This window comes from Crassostrea angulata, chromosome 8, assembly GCF_025612915.1.
Source record: "Crassostrea angulata isolate pt1a10 chromosome 8, ASM2561291v2, whole genome shotgun sequence".
Lineage (NCBI taxonomy): Eukaryota > Metazoa > Mollusca > Bivalvia > Ostreida > Ostreidae > Magallana > Magallana angulata.
In genome coordinates this window covers 35,242,085-35,262,794 of record NC_069118.1, presented here as the reverse complement: position 1 = coordinate 35,262,794, position 20,710 = coordinate 35,242,085, and the positions used below count along the sequence as shown (strand labels likewise).

Here is a 20,710-nt window from a genome sequence, read left to right as displayed (position 1 = left end):
AATATTATGAGATGATAATTTCGGTCGGGGCGTGATCAAATCTATCATAAAGCCCTTCAGGCTTTATTGGATTTGATCACGCCCCGACCAAAATTATCACCTCATAATACTCAAAGAATGATTCCTTATTCCTTATGTACGTACCATCAATCATTATATAGTCATATAAACACACAGTGTATGTGTGTGTGTGTGTGTTGGGGGGGGGGGGGGGGTGTATTTTTTTTTTTACACACAAATGTAATACATGTACTGGTACTATCAAGTTTTAAAACTATGAATAAAATGTCAAAGTGTAAGTGATAATTGATTGAATTCCTGTACAGAATTGACTGTTAATTATTCACTTTATTTGCACTACTGGACTTTCTTCGCAATGCAGTGATAAATCATGGATCAATATATCTGCAGTTCAAATAGTAATTTTTCTGACATCTATCCTATTAATTATGCAGTAAAGTAAGAGTGCTGTCCTAAAAATCTCCACTTATTCATTCACTGGGCAATGAAAAGCTAGAACACCTCCAATGAATCTATACATTCATTAGATAAATCAGTTAAAAATTTACAAACTATACTGTCTGGTATCAAACTGTAAAAAACCAAAAAGAGGACTGAAGTTATGTTGAATACTATTACATCATAGTAAATACTGGTAACAATTTTCCAGGTCTTCCTGGCAGATTTTCGAAAAATTCCTTTAAGATATATTTAAGATATATATTATATTTACTAGGGCATATATCTAGACAAACATTTTTATGCAAATTTCAGTGCAGCTAAGTGTTTTATGTTCATTGAATAATACTCCTGTACTTTTTATCAAGCTAGACTTTAGATAAATGCCTACTGTCATGAAAATAAATTTACCTTGGTACTCATACTGTTAATTATAACACGACATGAAATTTTTCATCACCTAAGACAAAATAAGACCAGATTCACAGTTTCATCAAGTGGTCATGAGCAGTGGTAGGTCTTGCTCTTACAATATTTTTAAGTATCATTATATCATTTTGCCCTAACATCTCAATCTGTCATCTTCATACTTGTTGATATTATGAAAAAACAAAGTTATTCAATGCATTTGTAATTTTTCTTTAGCTGGCAATAAATGGGGATACAACATACCAGTACATTTATTTCATGATGGTGAGGATCAAGATATGAAGAGTTATTCATTCCCCCAAGAAAAATCACATTTCCTAGTTAAGATGTCCAAAGTTAGGGTTATATTTGTATAACATAGCTAAATAGATTTCTTCCTTATAGTTTTCTTTTCCACAACTAAATTCAGAAATTATGGCCAATTATTTAAAAAATGTTGATTTGTTCAAAACTTCAATGTATAACATCAAGCGGATCAAATGTTTTGCACATGTGTCACATTGTGACGTACTGCAGGCAAGTTATGTTGTACAATTATAGTGATGAATTTGTTTAGCATATCAAATGAGGTGTTACAATCAGAATTAAATTAAAATATATGTATATTACATTAATAACATTCATTTATAATGCATATGTGGCTTTAATAAATTTTAATTCAAATCATAAGACACCAGATATATATTTCCCTGTATTTATATCAAGATTTATCTAAAGGGGGTCATTGATGCCTATGTTTTTAAAACATTGAGTTTGTTATTCTTTTGTTGGAATTGCCCAAGAAGTGGCAATTGTTCTGTACTCACCAAAAGAGTCAAGACATGTCTCTTAACTGCAACTTGCCAGATATATCATACAATTTTTCTAATTGTTTTAAAAAATTAGGGCACGTTACTGTCCATTTCGGATATCTATGCAATGCCTTTGTCTCTAGACCAAGGAAAAAGAAGAGCCATTTTTTGCTTCAATGAATAGAACTCGCCAGAAAATGTACTGGAATTGATATATCAACCTAAAATTGAGAGCGAGTGAACAGAGTACCCTTAACGTGGTTCCAATATCTAACAAGGGCACTGCAAAGCGGAGCATCCCCTCGCGACATGACTTGTTGTAGGGGGAAATGCATTATTGGAAAATACATGTAAATTTTTTAGATCAAAATGTATCAGATCAAAATAAATATGACACAAGTATTTCTAAAAACCACTTTGAATTCATAATATCTATTTTTCCTAATCCCCAAGCTTTGTGGTGTATAAATTGGGGGAGGGGGGTTACATGTACGTTGTTGCAGTTTTCCTATTCCTAGCAGAAACTCAACACATGTTCACAATATATGCTTTAAAGTTGAATAATTTAGATTCATTAAGTGACATTCATTTTTATATAGGCATGCATAAACGATCCAAATAATATTATGAAACGTAGCTGAAGATCTACCGATCTGTAGTCTGCTCTGATGGACAATTCTAGTTGCTTGTGTTATGTCAACCCATAGTATAGTATATATGCAGCTATTATTAATATGAAACAATCTTCGCGTGATAAATGTGCGATATCTGTCAAATCCCCCCTGAATTTTGGACTAGTTCTATTGTAAGTAATACAGAAAATTTGTCCGAAAGTCGACTGCTTGTTTTGATGTCAATCGGATGACTTTAATTTCTTGCCAGCTTCAACTTTTACCTTTGGGCAATCTTCTTACCCTCCAATACTACTCAACATTTGGGGTTTTTTTTTAACCTTTTTTTAACTAGATTAAAATCCCAAAATATCAAGTTGTTGATTTGAACTGCATAGTACATACCCATAATACGGTAGCAATTTACTTAAAGTCATACATAAAATTGCCAGAAATGTCTACTGTCAAATCGTACATAAAATTCATGTTTTAACTTAGTTTTTTTATGATAATTTGAAAAATATTGAATCAATTGACTTGGAAATCAATAGGGTTTGTCATTTTACCATGCCAAAGAAGTGTACAAAGTTTGATGAATATTCATTGGAGGGTTTTCTTGGAATTTTGCTAAAGAGCTGACAATGGACACACACACTTACATACATACACACATACATACATACACTAGGGCTGGGACGATGCTGTACTTACCCGATTCAGTACATATCACGATACATGAGATGCGATACGATACATATCACGATACATTGCAACTAAATGAAAACATGAATAAGGGTTTAAAATTTATTTAATCCGTCTATGTATTACCGCATGTCCAAAGTTATTTTATTATATTTAAAATGAGCGTTGCACAATTTACAAATTACTTTAGTCTCATATACAATTCTTTTTCATAAACAAGTAATCCAAAAGTTTTCCACATTCCCCAGATTTAGCTTCCTAGCAGTTTTGACAACTTTACAGGTTTTCCGCCATCTTTGTACTTTCATATGAGGCGCGCGGACTAAAAATAGCAGATATATGAAGCTCGGATATTTTTGGAAAATAAAAAAAAGTTCGCTTAGGTATCGATGTATTAATGGTAAATGTATTGATCCAAATGTCGTCAAAATAAATACCATGACGCACCGGTGCATCGGTGGATCGTCCCTTCCCTAACACACACACACAGGCACAGCAGCGATGCTTTATCCCCCTCACAACAAGTTGCGTGAGGGGATAATAAAAGCATATGTCATGTTAATAAATATATTAAATAGACAGAAGATATACGCTCTGAAGGAAAGTAAAAACTAGGTTCTTACGTCATGAGTTATATCATAAAGCTAACTTCATGACTTCTTGAAGAGACCCCGACAAACTGATTGTACATTAAATAATATCTAATATACTGCCCATCGATTGCAAAAAGAATAATTAGTTACTTTATGAAAAAAAAATGAAAAAAATGTAAAACAGAGCACTGTTGCCAATTTTTATAGAGTACTAAATTAAAAATTCTACCAGAACACCAAAGATCTAGAAATGACGTCGCTAGCTTTCAGCGACTATATCCTTGCTTCACGCTCTACAAAATATATTATCTTCAGAAATATTTATCATAATGCATTAATATTTTAAGATTTGAATTGAAATAGATAGATATCTTAAAGGACAAGTTTTTGTCATTTTACGTGGATTTCTCATGATTTTATCGCATTTGTGACATTACTTTTAGATCAACCCTCGTACATAGTTATAGTTTATTACAACCAATTATATGAATTAGGAAAAATGTACTTATAAGGCAAGCCAAAAATGCAATCACATTTATATAATTATTGTGAGATTATAGCCATCTGACTTTACACTGATTTATCTCTTTATCATTTTGACATTGACAATGCATATGGTATTCTCTTTTGAGAAGTGGACAGGCATAGCCTACATCCACTTCTCTTCGCAAGCCCTAGCTCATATTTTGATTCTGGAAAATGTGTAAATGTCGGAACTGAAGATGTAGGCTTTGCCTGTCCACTTCTCAAAAGAGAATATGCATAAGGTTGCTTATCATTAATATAAATACATTATTAATAAATACATTGTACCTCAAAAAACAGGCATCACTGTGGAATTTTATGCAAAAATTTGTCCATTGTGTTTTGACTAATGTGTAAATATTAAAGGCATGTACACTTAATGCAATAAATCAGTTGTCAAATCAGCTGAACGGTGAAAATTAGCTCTGATTCTCATCTCAATAAAGAAATGAAGGCATTGTTTGATTGATCATCTTGACAATTAATTTCAGATTGGAGAGTGAATAAATGTTATACTAGAAATCCCCATGAGAACCTGTAGCCCACACAGTTTATAAACATATTTAACTTACAGTAATGAACACATTACAATGAAATCATATTAGACATATGTACATCTTCTTGTTGGGCAAACTAAGCTTTAAACATATTCAAGTGAACTAAGTACACATATATATGCAATATACTTTCACTATTTAAAAAGACATAATCACAATTTTGGTCATCAAAAATTACTTTTCCATTTTTTATGTTTACAATGCTTAGGTAAGTCATTGGTAATGGTCAACCATAAGTTGAGTGTCAGATGTTGTGTTATTTGTGAGATACAGAGCTTACAATTCTTTGTCCTGTAAACAGTACAAGACAAGGCTTTGTTTATGTTTTGAATGTAGATGTAAAAATTCCAGTTTTAGACCTGAAATGAATGTGATAAACGCTAAATACTATTTATTTATGCTTAAAACAACTTAAAACAGAGAGAAATTTACTTAAAAAGAAAGTTTACCAGTATATTGAATCAATGTAAACAAAAACAGGGCACGAGCATTGTTTACATGACAAAGAATTGTAGGCTCTGTATCTTGCTTTTAACTCTAAAACTGAGACTCAAATTTTGGTTGATAGTTTGAAATGCATTTCTAAAGCATTATAAATGCTAAAAATAGAAAAATGGAATTTGACCAAATGATCAAAATTACCATTCCCCTTAAAAGGTATTGGTATTCATATTTAAATATATCATAATTTTATTTCATTAAGAAATACCAAAATATCATTGAAATAAAGGGGTGTTTGTGAATAATTTAATCGTCAAGTTAAAGTTATCAAATATTGCTCTGAAAAATACAACAAAGACAAAGACTTTTGAATGCTCAATGTAGGGCCAAACTTCAGCCCCATTCCAATTCCAATACACTTTCTATTTTTCCATAATTCCACTCAATTTTCCCTTAAAATTCATTGCATTAAAATTTGACCCTGTGCACATTCTTAGAAAAGTACAGGATTGGAATTTATAATGATTTGCATTTTGTTTTGGCAATAAACTTTATTTTGACCCACAAAAGGTGTGCATCAGTCTCACAATAGCACATAAAAAAATTCACAGTTTTTGATCAATTGTCATAAAAATCATAGCGCCTGGGTCCGGCCTTTCTAGAAATGGTGTGGGAAATCCCTGAAAGTTCATTATTGAATTGGATCTTTAAAAAATTTCAAGATTGTCTTTTTTTGTATGCAAGAGCATTGCAATTAAGAACAACAATCAGTGAGAATATATATATAAGGCTAATGTTTAGAGAGTAGCATTAACCGCCCACTCACACATGTTTATGCTGCAGTGCACAAACAAGTTATGTGGAGACTGAATAATAGGTTTATCAAATATCTCAAAGCTTCAAGATAAATATCAGACTAATATTAAAAGGAAATACAAAGATTTGTTTGTATTATCAAAAATCTATGAAATACAAAATATTTTTAAAATCTAGCTGTCATTCTCTGATTTACTATGCTCAATTAATGATGTAGATATATGAGACACATGGCTGAGAGTTTTGAGAGCTGCATTTGTTGCATGGCAGATAAGAAGCACAATTAGTGCCCAACAGGGCTCTGTGTGTGCTAATTAAAACATTGTGTTGAACATCAGCTTGGGTCAAATGATGCTGTCCATTCCATTGCCTAGTGACCACCTGGTAATGAGAAAAAGCTTCGTCTTCTCATCAGGGATCATGTATGAGGCTGTATCAGTTTCTAAGCATTCCTGACCATGCAGGATTCAATTAGTAGAACAGCCTAAGGATCATTAACTGTAGGTTAATCTGCAAGGTTTTTTTTTATTAGAATAAGTGATATTATGCAAGAAAAAGCACCCCCCTCTGTTTGGTACAGTTGGGGGAGCACCCTCTACTTTAGATTCACGGGTGAATGAAAAAAAATTGGATACAAAGAGCTTTTTTGTCATAAAGCTGTAAAACATTTTAAGGTTTTATCACTTGTGACATTTTAATTGCCTCAAGGCCATGCCATTAACTATACATAACTATCTTAATATATTCAAAATTATGCATCTGTAAAAACCATTCTTAGAAACACACTATGAATTTCCTGTCAGTGTGCAGGACAAACCTGGTGGTTCATGTAAAATATAGCTTAGTTAATTTATGTTATATCGCCTCACATGTGCAATAATTTTGAATAATTGATGTAGACCTTATGCAGAATAAATCTGTTGTTCAAGTTACATTGATATTGAACACTTTTATCAAAAATCTTTTTTAACCATCATCAGATCATCTGGGAAACACAATCACAGATAATGCAATAAACGAGGAGTTAGTATTGATATATAAACCACGCTATAGACTCCGAGTATTCACCATCATCAACAGGGCTGCCATCTTAATCGAATATCGGTTTTGTATCTTCCTCAGTTTCTCGCACGGGGAATTTAAATCCTAGAATTATTGCGTGCTTTCAAGTATTACTAAAGAATCTGTATACGCTACTCACCTGGTCCTGGAGAGGCCATCCTTAACGCCAATATATGTCTATATTAATTCTTAGTATTTCAAGAATCCGCTTTTTTCATCTCGCCCTTCATTCAATGCAACTTCCAGCATCACTCATCCGGGGTTTAAGCCCATCATGATAATGATACATTTTCGTGAAAAGTAATCGAGAATATAATGCTTCACAGTATTATTCCTCAATTTCAAGTCATCCACATATCAAGTGTGCTCTCTGGAAGAGCTAAGTAGCCGATAACCATCGACAAGCAGTTCAGCTCACCGTGGATGATACGCTTGACCAAATTCCAGTGCATGCGCTACCTGTATCACATTTCACCAGGCACACGAAATTACACAAAAAAGGGAATCGAATATATATCCTATTAGATATATTTTTTTTATCGTTACAAATATTTTAGTTTAAAAAAATAATTTGTTTATAGATGCTTGGGGCGCAGCGAATAATATTCACTGCTGGCCTGTTTTGTACAAACAATGGCGGAGGAAAATAGGATGAACTTAGCTGCTTTGCAGCAAAGAGATCCATACATAAGTGACATTGTCGATACAGCTACACAAGTTGCTTTGTATTCGTTCAATCCCAAAAGTAATCAGTGGGTAAGTTTGAAAATGATTAATTGAGGTGTGTTAAATGATGAAACTTACGAATAACAACAACAAAAAAGATTACACTCAGTGAGTCTCATGCATGCGTTCAAAATGGTACAACTACGCAGTGTAAATAAATCGGACTTGCGATGGGATACACTATCCGATGTGCTTTTGCTGTAACTATTTCACTTGTAATTGTTATTGTAGGTTATCTGAATTTCATACATATTTCAGCATTTCTCCATTTGCTTAAATGAAGGATATGTTTTATGGATTGGCCATTTGGCGAAGTCAATAATATTTGCATTGATCTTCAAATGTCACTCTTGTTCTCACATGTATATAAGTTTGATAGGTGGATCATTATATGTTTTACGGTGTAACCGTTGGGGCGAGCGCAGAAGGAACCAAACATCTCTCATCATTGTTAATTGCAACGTTAACCTGTTGACTTAACTTTGGCTTTGTCTCGAAAGCTTTTATCCCGAAGTTATCAAACATTTATTCCAATTGTCCATTTTAGGCTTATACACTTAAACAAACTACCACTGAGCATAAATTAAATGTAAAACAGACTTATTAAACTATGTTGAATCAAAGCCGTTTGATTTTTTTTTTTTTAAAAGACAATCATGTTTTATCATTCCTTTACTTTTTAATAATGATAATTAAAATCAGTAAACAATAAAATGCTTGTCTGAGTGTGTTATTTCCCATTTTGTTCCTTGTTGTTATTTTCCTCTGTATCATCAAATCGTTTATAATTTTGTTAATTTTTATATACTATATATATGCATTGAAGACATTTTTTAAATAATTTTTTGTCACCTACCTTACGCATATGACAGTCAGTTAAGTATGGAACTTGCATGTGTATTTACTAAGCCAAAAAAATATGATCAAAACAAAACTAATCAGCCAAAGGTCACCATAACACTAATACTGAGTACTTACTACATGTTACACCCAGTACATATGCTTGATCCACCTCTAAATTTATATTCCGCGAAATCACTGTGACGTCATTTGCGATCGACAGTTATATTGTCGGAAAAATTCGGGAAAGGAAATGACGTCATATGTCAACTAAAGTTCAGATAGGTACATATTTTTTTACGTAAGCATATGTGTTGATTACTTTAGTGTTTTTAAAGGATTTTTGTTGTTATAAATGAAATAGATGTATACGATTAAGAGGTAAGAATTTTCCTTAGAAACGCTTCCTGTTCCACAATGTTGCTATGCACCGCAAAGGATCATTGGGATAGTAGAACTTTTTCAGGTGGCCTCATAAAAATTTCTTTGAACAACGTGCAGATTTCAACTCGAATTTCCTCCGTTTGTACACGTTGTCTATGGAGCTTGCTATGCGAGCGGTGCCTCGCTGCGCTCGCTATTACTGTTAAGTACAGCTTAGTGGTTTTGAAGTTATGGGGCCATGTCTTTCTTACAAAATTTTACTTGCTATACAGATACAGATCATTTATTTCTAATTCAGAGTCCAGAACAGACAAGTACATGACATGTTATTAATATGTAAACGGTGTGACCGTTGGACCGAGCGCAGATTTAAGCCTTAAATTATTTAACACTGTGCAGTTTGATTTTTGTAGACCAAATTAAATTCATTTGAAACGCACACAGTAGGATCCGCCTGGTTGCCCACTCAAATCATTAGCCACAGTTTATCTAAACGTTGCGTGCTCAGTCTACATTATGACGTCATGTTTCATACGTAAAACGTACACATTTTGTCTTCGGAAATAGCCGAAGAGAGTTACGTTATTCCGATTTTTTTTTATTTGTTCTTCATTGTTTATTAATTTAATTCATATAAAAGCCGCTGTAATAAAATTGAATGCTTTATTCAGTATCTAAAAGACCAGTTCCTTGATATTAATGTTTTTATTTTCCATCTGATAATTTGGTAAGACACACATAGAACTAGTCGTGTTTCTTGACTGAAGCACTATTGAAACTTATCCCGTGTCCTCTTTTATTTCTTTTGATTCAAATTACCTTCTATTGAAACACTGGAACATTTTAATCGAGTTTAGGGGCAACAAACATTGATAAGTACCGGTCAAACAATGATCGAACTAACTTTTTAAGAAACAAAATGGCTGCCAATATGGCGGCGCCCAGGGCTGGAAGAAATTTTTTTTGGCCTTAGTACCCCTGATTCAACTTTCATTTTTCAATGATTTTCTTATATATACGTGTTACCATTAATCCTCGCTTCGCGAGGCGGGTTTCGCTCGGTTTAATTATGTATTAAGTTTAATCATATGCTATATGATTAAACTTAATACTTAGAACATAATTCAGGATTTCATTGTCTGATACAAACATAGCAGCAGACAATATATAGCCATGGTCAGTATTTCAGTATGCAAGCATGACTGACAATACGCAGATTGATCCAGAAACGGACCAGTTTCATATTTGAATTTCTCTAACACAAATTTCTTATTTCTTCCAAGAATTCCAATCTTTGCAAATGTATTTGAAGTTTCATCCTAACATATATAGTCAGACCCAGGCTGATTAATAATGCATCTACAGTGCTGCCATCACTGCAAGTACATGGAAAAGATGTACAGAAATTTGCCCCATTGACAACTTCCATAACTCCTGAGCAACTTGCCATTTTTTTTTTACCATATTGCACAACCCAGATACATCTATCCGCCACTGAAATGTTCCTCTCACACTGGGTTGTGCAAGCTTATCTCTTCTGCTTTTTATCTCACTACCGTAGACTTGGCAACAAAATATTTTGTCAACAATAAAATATCACAAGCTTGCTTGGACTTTTTTTTTCCTTTTTTGTTACTGCTTTGTTTTTTGGGGGGTTTTTTTTGGCTTTTTTTTTTTATTTGTTTTGTTTTTTAAGGAGGTTGCTTGTTATGATTATTTTATCTATGGCGTCACCTAAATGACCCAATTCCCGCAATTTTGCAAACAAATGAAAATATTGTCACTTTTTCCTTATATTTTGCAATCGGAAGTATGTGCTCAATGTTTCCCAGACAAAAATTCATTTTCTGTTAACAATTTTAGTACATTACTTCTTGAAAACTTCAAGGGCAATTGTTAACATTTTTGGTTTGAAGCATCTCTAGTATATAAGGAATCTAAATTGTGAAATTTATAACTTTACAACCTCCAGACCTCATGAGTTAGGCCAAATATGCATAATAAAGGCCAAATTTTCAGAAATTTTCTTCTCTGTTCAGGAATTTCTGTTATTGAGAATTTTGTTTAGCAGTTTTAGTTTTTGTGTGTGGTGATTTTATGTACATGTTAACTGCAGTTTAATGAAAATAATCATTAAAAATATTTCAGTCAACTCTAGAAATCTGGTAAAAATTATTAGAATATATTCAAAGCTCTATTTCATCTAATGTGTTGAATAATCTAAATTCTGCATTCTATGTATGCTTGGGGCACTGTTATTTTCTATTCCAGGAAGGATAACTCTGATATATGTTAGGATGGATAGATTATCTTTTTAGTCACAGTTGGAAGGACAGTGTTCAGTTATTTAATGTCCTCTCAATGATTTAAACATTGATCATTTATGCATTTAGAAAAACCAAAATAAATACACTGTCACATGCAATGAATATGTTTGCATTCTGTGATATCTTTAGCTACTGCAAGTGCTGCATATCTGTGATATCTTTAGCTACTGCAAGTGCTGCATAGTAACTTCATGTGAAATCATTTTTATTATGTTGCTGTTTATGTTCATAGGCACTTGGATAAATACTGGTGGGGATTTTTTTTGTTAACTATATAATACCTTTGAGTTACATGTATATAGCTCAGTTTAAAAAAAATTCTAAAAGGGTCTCAAACAGGTACACCCCTTCTTACAATGATGCACATTGAAGTGGTGAAATTGTTTGGTCAAATTTATATTTTGGTCTTCATGAATGTTAGTTTTTCATAATATCTATTACTTTTAAAAAGAGAAAGCAGTATTCTTTCACTTTATAAAGCATGCCTACTGTTGTCATCCAACGTGCACAGTCTTTGCAAAAGACATTGAACCATCGGACCTTATCGATGTGCAGTGTGGTGGGATGTGTCATTTTTTACACTGGGCCGGAATGTCTGATGTATCAATGTCTGGTTTTGAGCTTACTATTTTTACTTTTATCCTCTGTCTTTTTTATTGCTGTCAGTTTTCTTTCTTTTCTTTGGAAATCCAAACTGCAATAATTGCTTTAATCAGGGACCAACCTAGAGCAAAATTTTAGGGAGACTTCACTTCTCCCTAACAGAAAAATAGGGAGAAGTTTGAGAAATCAGGGAGACTTCCATTACTTGACAATGGCATAACGCTAATGATGATATACACAGATTCAACCTTTGATAATTTAAATTAGATCAGAAGCGTTAGTCAATAAAAAATAAAACAACTTCTAAAAATTAAAAAAAACTTATCTAATTTATTAAAATTAATTTATTTAATGTATTCATACATTTTATAGATGAAATGTTTTGTAATTGTGTTAGCTAAATGGCAAATAAAATCAGTCTCAGTATTTCTGTGTATTTTGGAGGTATTAGTCCTACCCTTTGACCCAATTACAACCGTTATGTAGAGGATCTTAATTTTCAAAGATAACAGTTAACAAACGGTTTTATGATTATTTTAGCATTGATTTGGCAGAGTTATTAACTAATTACAAAATACCAATTAATTGTAACATCAACACTAAAAGAAATAAACATTGATTGCACAGTATGTGGTTGGATCACCCGTGTTTATAACCCCTAAAGATAAGACAGTCTTGAGTAATTAATCACAACAGGGGTTAACTGAGGCTGTGAAAATGTCTTTAGAATTAGTTTATTATCATTTAATTGCCTTTGGGGGTAATCTACATGATTGTGAACTCAAAATACAGGGCGACTTCAACTTCTCTTTCGGAGGAAATTCCGGCGAAGTTACCGATCAAAAAGCGACTATTTCGCCCAAGTCGCCCCCTAGGTTGGTCCTTGTTTAATACTTTTAATCTTTTTTCTGGTGCATCTTATGATATTTATGCAATTGACAGGTTTGAACCTGAATTTGAGCCGTGGCTTTGAGCTGGTTAAAGTTTTTGGATCAGGTTCCCTTTGATGACTATATCGTACTAATACTGGTCATAACTTCACAAAACTTGCATGGATGGTGTGTCTTATGATACTGATGAACTAGAGAGGCTTGAATGATAGATTAAAATGATAATGACAAAGATTGAAACGTAAACAATTGTTATCCCCAGTATTTTTTTAATGGTTAATTGATAAAAAGAATACTTAAAAAGGAGTTATTGACAATTTGTGTAATTATAGTGACTCAAAAAAGATATTTTAATATGACAGTGGATTTAGGAAGAAATAGAAGTAATTTGATTTTACGGAAAGTTTCAAGCATTCTTAGTCTTCACCTATCTGCAAACAAGTTGTTAAACTCACCCGTTATTCCACTTGTAAACAGACTGAGTTGTTTTGGACATTGATTTGAGTGTCATGTGATTGTGATTGCTGTCTAAACATAGTTACAGTGAGATTGAAGTATTGAGAAAATCAATCGTTACATTTTTAATTTTATTTGATATCTTTAGTCAGAAATATGCATTCATTAATAAAAATAAAAATTATAGAAGTTAATTCATGAAGACATCAGGCTCCATTGTGAAGCCATTTTAACATTATACAGTGTATATGCCACTCTGCAGTACTTGCATTCCCCTTTGCTGATGTGACCATGAGGCAGAAGGGAAACTCAATACACATTTATGTGTTTGGCCAACCAATAATTGTTTTTATTTACTTTTGAATACATAAATTTTTCAGAAGTTGATTTTTTCATATGAGATATAAAATATGTGGAAATGATGTGAATATTTGATGCTTGGGAAATCAGTAGTTTATGCATCAGTATGTCTCTTTAACGGTCTTAAATACCAATTTCAACCCATTGTGAAACTGTTTGTATCGCCAAATAGAGGTGTCTATTTCTTAAGCACAATGGGAAAAGCTTTGGTTAACTGACCTGCAGGTCCAATGTTTGAATATAGCAGGGACTTTTGCTTTAAGCTCACCTATACCCTAAGTTTTCTGATCACCTGTTGTCCATCTGCTTCTTCTTTAGAACTACTGGGCCAAATTTAAACGAACTTGGTGCAAAGCATCCGTACGTAAGAGTGTTTTAATTTGTTGAAATAAAGGGTAAAACCCTTTCTAACAGGGAGATAATACTGAACAGTGAAAAAAGTTGTGTTTAAAAATTAATTTTCTCAAGACCATTAAGGCAGAAAAACCAATATTAAAACAAAACTTGTGTATATAGTGAAGATTCAAAATTGTTAAAACCATGACCCCAGACCAACACCAAGGCCCCAAGAGAAGTTTATAGTTGAACAAAGAAATATATAGGGAAATGTTTTTTAAAAATATTCTGTTCAAGGTCTACAATGCTACAATTTATTATATTACTTTGCAAACATCCTAGATAGTGTAATTATTCTGAATTGTTAAAACTGTAAACCCTGGACCAATACATGTGTACTCCTCAAGATCTTCAATGCTACAATTTGTAAGATTACAATGCAAGTTTCATATTCATAAAAATATTTTAGGTGAGCAATGTGGCCCATGAGCATTTTATTATGAAATCTTTTCCTAAGATGTGGAGGACCATTAATCAATTTCGTATTTTGGTTTAAAGAATGTATTAAAGGTTATCTGATTTTAGCTCCCATCACTACATTTTGAAGTGAAACATCTAGTGGAGGGATTGGAACTACTGAAACCTCTAGATCTCTAAGTTAAACAAACTAAAAAGACCCTGAACTGTACAATTGAATGTAGCAAAATCAAAGTCCTTGCAAGTTTTGAAATTTCATTTTTGCATTCTTGCTATACAGCTGTTGGGAGATATTTATAATTACTTGTGTGAAATAAAGAATGGAAAATTGAATTGACTTGTGTGAAATGAAGAATTGAAATGTTTAAAAACATAAACAATGTACATATACTTATTTGAGAAATACAACTTTACGATTCTTTAGAACACTTTCTTAGAATATTTTAACTTTACCATGGATTATATATACCACATTCAATATAATCTAACTATGCCTTATTTTAAAGACATTTCTAAAAGATTCTATTGCATTCCTATCTTACCAGTTTGTTTTCTGTAAAGTCTAAAAATATAATTGCAATGTTCATATTTGCTATATGTTTTGTTTTTGTTTTTTGCAGGAGAAGACATCCATTGAGGGATCATTATTTGTGTATAAAAGGTGAGTGCTTTTATGTGTAGTAAGTGGGTGAAGCTGTTGAGCAGTGGGGTTTACATTACAGAGAGTGGTTTCTGAATGGTTGTCCTAGATAACGTCATATTGCACCAAACCTTATCACAGTGCCATACCTGCACTTTGTTTCTATTAAAGTAGAAAAGCATTCAGGAAAACTTCATCATATCTTGTTAGGAAATTTTATGTTGATTATTCAGACAAATGTACCTAAGAGTACATGCATGTGTACTCAAATAATTGAGGATTAATATCTAAACTATTGTAGAAAAATAAATACACTACTAATTTTTTAATGCAACACTGGGAAAAAGAACTTGTACCCCATTTTATTTATATACTCTAAGTATCATTTACTTAAAGGTCCATTTAGATATCACAAGATCATTAGGGTAGAGAACTGTAATCTGTCCACTTTAAAGCTCCCAAGTAACATCACCTTAAATTTTCATGTCTATTGTTGATAAGACTTTTCACCAAGAGTATTTATTACATAAATACATGTAACACTTCAGGAGGTCAATGAGTTTCATAAAAAAAAATGAATAAATTTATGAGTCATACATTCTGAATAAATCAGATGTGGCATTGAAATTTGATCAGCAAATTGAAAACGAGTTCAGATGTATATTTGTACTGTTTGCTCATTAATTCAAGATTAATTTACTGGCCTTGACTTAAATGTGTTGTTAAATTTTAAGTTAACATCGCACATCCCAATTATGTTTTGGCAAAAATCCAAAAAGAAAAAATATGCATCATTTTCTTACTCATTCAAAATCTCTATAGATATGATATTTAGTTCTTCATTATGTGATATGGGGAAAGCATGGCAAAGCTAGTTAGAGATACTGTCTGAGTGAGACAGGAACCCAGTGCACGTGTACAGTGACTCTAAGAATGTTAAAATGTTGACAGACCTCTGCCGATCCTAATGGCTAAGACTTAGAGAGCAGAGCAAGCTTAGTTTAGGCACTCCTTGCAAGACAAGAAATTATGGAGCATTGAAGAGGGTTTCTTCTGCCAAGAACTGAGAAACACATGGTATGGTTTATTAGTTTCTCCAGTGATTTTGTTCTGGAGGAATAATTAACACGACTGACTTGAGTGCCAGTTTATAACCCAGTACACACAGAATGCATTTTTCTGTTGATTTTTCATAATTACATGTAAAAGAGTCAACTGTGAGAAAGACAATGCAATTGGGTCATATTTAATGACCAGCCATTAAATTCTTGTATCAAGAAATGATTTATATGTGATTACCAGCATCACAGAATTTCCAGTCACACTGGCATATTCATCATTCTGATGGCATGCATCTATTTATTAAATTACAAAATTATGTCTACATATAGTGAGTTATGATCAATTTACTCCACCACTACAGATTATTTTATGTTGGATGTTGTCAAGGCAGGGAATAGCATTGGTGATTGCATCCTCTGTTCTGAATAAGCACTGGCAAAGTGTGAGATTGAGACTAATGTGTAGTGACAGCATCGCCTCAATGCTGCACAGCCTGATGTTTGTAATATTTTTACTTATATAACCAACCAACACTTGAGCCTCTCATTAATTAAGCTTTACACAGATTAACAACTTTATTTTAATTAAAGAAGTTCTATATGTGTTAAAACTGGCAGTTATATTCATGTAAAATGGTAATATATTGGTCAATTAATTATTTGTTAAATTTCAAGTGATTACAAATTGATTGCAGAAACTTTTTTTAAAATCAATTACAGCTTTTTTGCATGCTTTCTATGCTTGATCAATACAGAAAGGAAAGCTGAGTATCATCAGCCTTCTCCTGCAGTAATAGACAGGGGTCAGGGAGAGGTCGTGATGATGGGACAGAGAACTGTCCATTCCCCATGGTTACCCCAGCAATTAGCAGTAACCTTGCAGTAAAATCTTACCTGGGAAGTGTCAGTGTCTGAGTAACCTCCATGCTGCCTGGTCAATGTCACATACTAATGTTTGATCCTATGATAGAAAGATTTGGCAGTAAAATTCCCAGAGCTGAGAAATGTCTCGCACACAATTCTATATATATATATGTGTCAGAGAAACACTACTATTAGGTACACTACACCAGCTGACAATAACTATACTCGACAAATGACTTTGAAGTAAATTAGCTTGTAGGTACAGACACCAACAGAGCCAAAGAAACAGCTGTAACTCACTAAAATCAAGCTGACTCCTGATGTCTTCCGCTCTTTAACCTCAAGTATGTAAACTGCATGTTTGCATTGGAGAAATTGTGTTGCAGTATTGTCAGTTCAAGCTCTTATCGAGTGATGGGGAGTCAAGAGTTTACATAACCAGTGGGTTTTGGATTCCACCAAATGGAAAACAATTAATCAGCACAAAATATTCTGTGATTTTTTAGGCAATCTTCTTTGTACTTGCCAGCCACAGGATGGTGGCTGAGCTGGTTAAGGTGTTTCCAGTTTAATTCATTGTTAGAGCATTCTGTGTGTAGATAATGTTTTACCTGTGCTGGGTCTCTGTTAAACATCTCTTTGTTGGTGGCAGGGGGTTATTATAAGGTAGGTTTAGAGCATCAACATGTATCCATTGATGCTGATGAGCAGCTTCAAAATTTAATCTAAAATCCATTAGAAGAAAGTTTTTTATAGCCATATACCAGTATTCTTGAAAATGGTATTCCTCTCTTGAATTTTCAGAGAGTATTATGATCCTCATTTTGTGTAGCAGAATTGAAAACTTGTGGTTCCCTTTTGGTCAGAAATAGCACTCAATACAATTCTTAATTATTATAGATGAGATTATGGCAATTGATTTGACCTGAGCATTTCTTTTGGAATTTTTATCTAAAAGAAAAATTAATTTGATACACCAAGGTACCCTCAGTTCAAGCTTTGACCATTGATAAAAATTCTTCTTTTCAGGCTTGCAGAAACAGAATCTTAGATTTGAAATCATTTACTAATCATATGAGCAGAATTCATTCTTTTTTAATTCTCAGTATTGTCATATATATATGAAGCCTTTCAAAATTGGCAATTTGATTATTCATTAAAGATTACTCTACCAATGAGAGGAAGTAAGTGCATTTTTGATTAACCCTCTCAGAGAACAGAGCCTGCTTTGTGTTGCAGACCTGCACCTTTCTATGCTAGAGGCATTTTGTAATCTTCATTGTTTTGCTGTCTTTTTTTATCACAGGTCAGCCTCTCCAAACAATGGTTTTATGATTTTGAACCGACTCGGGTTGAACAACCAGATAGAACCTATCACAAAAGATTTGGAATTCCAGCTTCAGGACCCATTTCTTCTGTATCGCAATTCCAAAGGTCAGTGGTTGGATCCTCACATAGCATCAGCTGACAGCTTCTATGAAAAAGTTTTGTGTTCAACTATGCAAGTCATTCAACCTTGATTGGTACATGGTCAATTTGATTGGTTTCTTGGATTTTTCTTTCTACAAATTACATGTACAAATCTCAAATGTCACTGATATCAAATTTTTTTAAGAATGAGATGTTGACATATGATGCCATGTAGACAGTGAATAGATTGGTTTTGATCTTTCTTTTATCAAAATGATGGATATGAAAATAGAAACCATCTGTTGATAATGTTCATGAAGGGGCCCTAATAGGGGGTTCAAAGGTTATCATGTAAATAAATGCATGTTCATTTTTTTGCAGTAGTTAGCTAATGTTGTAAAAATTTCTTTTATTGCAAGTTGAAACTTTTAATATTTTATAGTTTTTAATTACAGAATGAGAATGGATTTCTTAAATATACATGTAATGGGATAATACAACTTTTATCTATTTGTGGGTACTCAAAACAATACATGTATATTGCACAAATCTTCAACGTAATTCTCCACGTACCTTCAAGTTGTTTGCAATGCAAAATCTCTTGAGACTTTTTTATTTTTAGCTCTGTATCAAAACCTGAAGCGATAGAGGGATTGTTTCAAAGCAGATTTCTTGTACTTTTTTTTTCTGTGATGCAAAAGTATTTATGAATATTGAAATATTAGGCAAAATATGATGGAGTTGGGAACTTGGGAAAGGCTATAGCTTCCCTTTTTTTTAATCTTTGGATAAAGAGAGGAGACTTTGAGACATGTGAAAGAAGAAATCTCAGGAATTTTGTCTTTTATTGATTTCAGCTGTTCTTTAATGTTTGGTATGCGTTTTTAATTTGAAATTCAACAAAAGTGATGGACATAGGAACCCGGCACAGACTATATTGTATGAAATTTTGTAGTCTTAAGGTACTCCATCCATAACTAAGGCAAATTTAACGCTTTTGATTGATCTAAACTACATCAAATACATATTTTAAAGCTGTTATGAGGCGACATAAACCAAATCGGGTGTATGTATGTAGTCAATTAAATGAACTTTTTTGCACTTAAAAACTTTTCAAAAGAGTTATCTGCCCTTTGGGAAAAATTTTTTAAAAATCATTTTCTGAAAATATTTATGGTAAACTATGAAAGTTTTTAGCATATTCGAAGAGAGGGAACGCTTTTGCAACTTTTTACCAAGAGAAATGTGAGAAAATTACTTGTACTTAAGAAATATATTTAAAAATGCATTTTCCCCATAGACTTCAACGTTAATTAACTTCAACATATGATAAAGTTATTAATATTGATTTTTTTTAAAGACTTCAAAGGTGAACGAGAATCCTTGTTATTTAATAAACTCCTTAAAATCACACTAAGAATTTTGTGATCAAACTTGCAATCTATTAGATATGAAATATGATAGTTATGGATGGACTACCTTAGCATGATTTGTTTTATATGCAATTATTAATAATTCTTTTTTTGGTTGCAGCAATTTATGGCATTTGGTTTTATGATAAAGATGAATGTGCTCGCATTGGACAACTTATGAATAGGTAGGTAATGAATTGGGGCGCACTGCATACAGATCTAGACAGACTTACAGACATGTTATCATACTTTGCAATCAGGTTGAGCAATTAGTATTCAGAATACCAGTAATCCTATCCACAAAGCACATGCTTCTCTGCTGGGTGCATCAAGCAGTTGATGACTTTTAATATAAATCATCCTCAGAAAAAAGTAGGTGTTAAAAGGAATTTGGTTTATCAATAGGTAGAACATAAGTAGTCAAGATAACATAATTTTTTGCACATTTTGTTGTCATCATATGCTGGAAAGTGATTCAGGAATGTTTTACTTTTTTAACTGCCAGACATACTTCTGCACATTTTATTTAAGGAACCTAGCAGGTTTATATTTTTGCTGGCAAACCCATTTCAAAACCATGCTCATTATTATTTAAAGGGATCAAATCATGCATTTCATTTTACTTACATAATGTGAAGTTAACAGAGCTAGGATCAATTAATACATGAAAAATAATTGCCACCATCTGTATGTGTTTCAGTCTATTTTATCATGATTTAAAATTTGTGTAAACATTATCTCAGAAACATGTTTACATCAGATGCAACAGAATTTATGAGTTCTGAAAACTGGTTAGCACTTAATTTTGGCTTTGAAATTTGAATTTCACAATATGCATATTCCAAGGCAGTAGTTGTGCACCAGGTTTTTATTTGGGTACTTTTTTTTGGGGGGGGGGGGGGGGTTCATAACAAAAAATGCCTGACATAGTTTCTGCA

The 20,710-nt window shown here is 32.8% G+C and overlaps 2 protein-coding genes across 3 annotated transcripts in view; one reads left to right on the top strand and one right to left on the bottom strand.

Annotated features, from left to right (window-relative positions):
• LOC128158970 (muscle calcium channel subunit alpha-1-like) overlaps window positions 1-18,194 on the bottom strand; it is a 99,613-nt gene extending 81,419 nt beyond the window's left edge. Inside the window, exon 1 of one of the 2 annotated variants that reach the window (XM_052821984.1) lies at window positions 16,981-18,194. Coding sequence is in view for 1 of the 2 variants with exons in the window: in XM_052821969.1 (XP_052677929.1) it covers window positions 7,126-7,144 (19 nt within the window). In the remaining variant the exon portion in view is untranslated. Of the gene's footprint in view, window positions 1-7,125; window positions 7,423-16,980 lie in introns of those variants that run through there. The other variant, XM_052821969.1, reaches the window with a different exon arrangement.
• Window positions 7,584-20,710, top strand: part of LOC128158974 (mRNA-decapping enzyme 1A-like) — a 30,214-nt gene continuing 17,087 nt past the window's right edge. Inside the window, exons 1-4 of the mRNA XM_052821991.1 lie at window positions 7,584-7,742; window positions 15,006-15,046; window positions 18,257-18,384; window positions 19,894-19,957. Coding sequence (XP_052677951.1) covers window positions 7,620-7,742; window positions 15,006-15,046; window positions 18,257-18,384; window positions 19,894-19,957 — 356 coding nt within the window. The 5' untranslated portion in view covers window positions 7,584-7,619. The remainder of the gene's footprint in view (window positions 7,743-15,005; window positions 15,047-18,256; window positions 18,385-19,893; window positions 19,958-20,710) is intronic.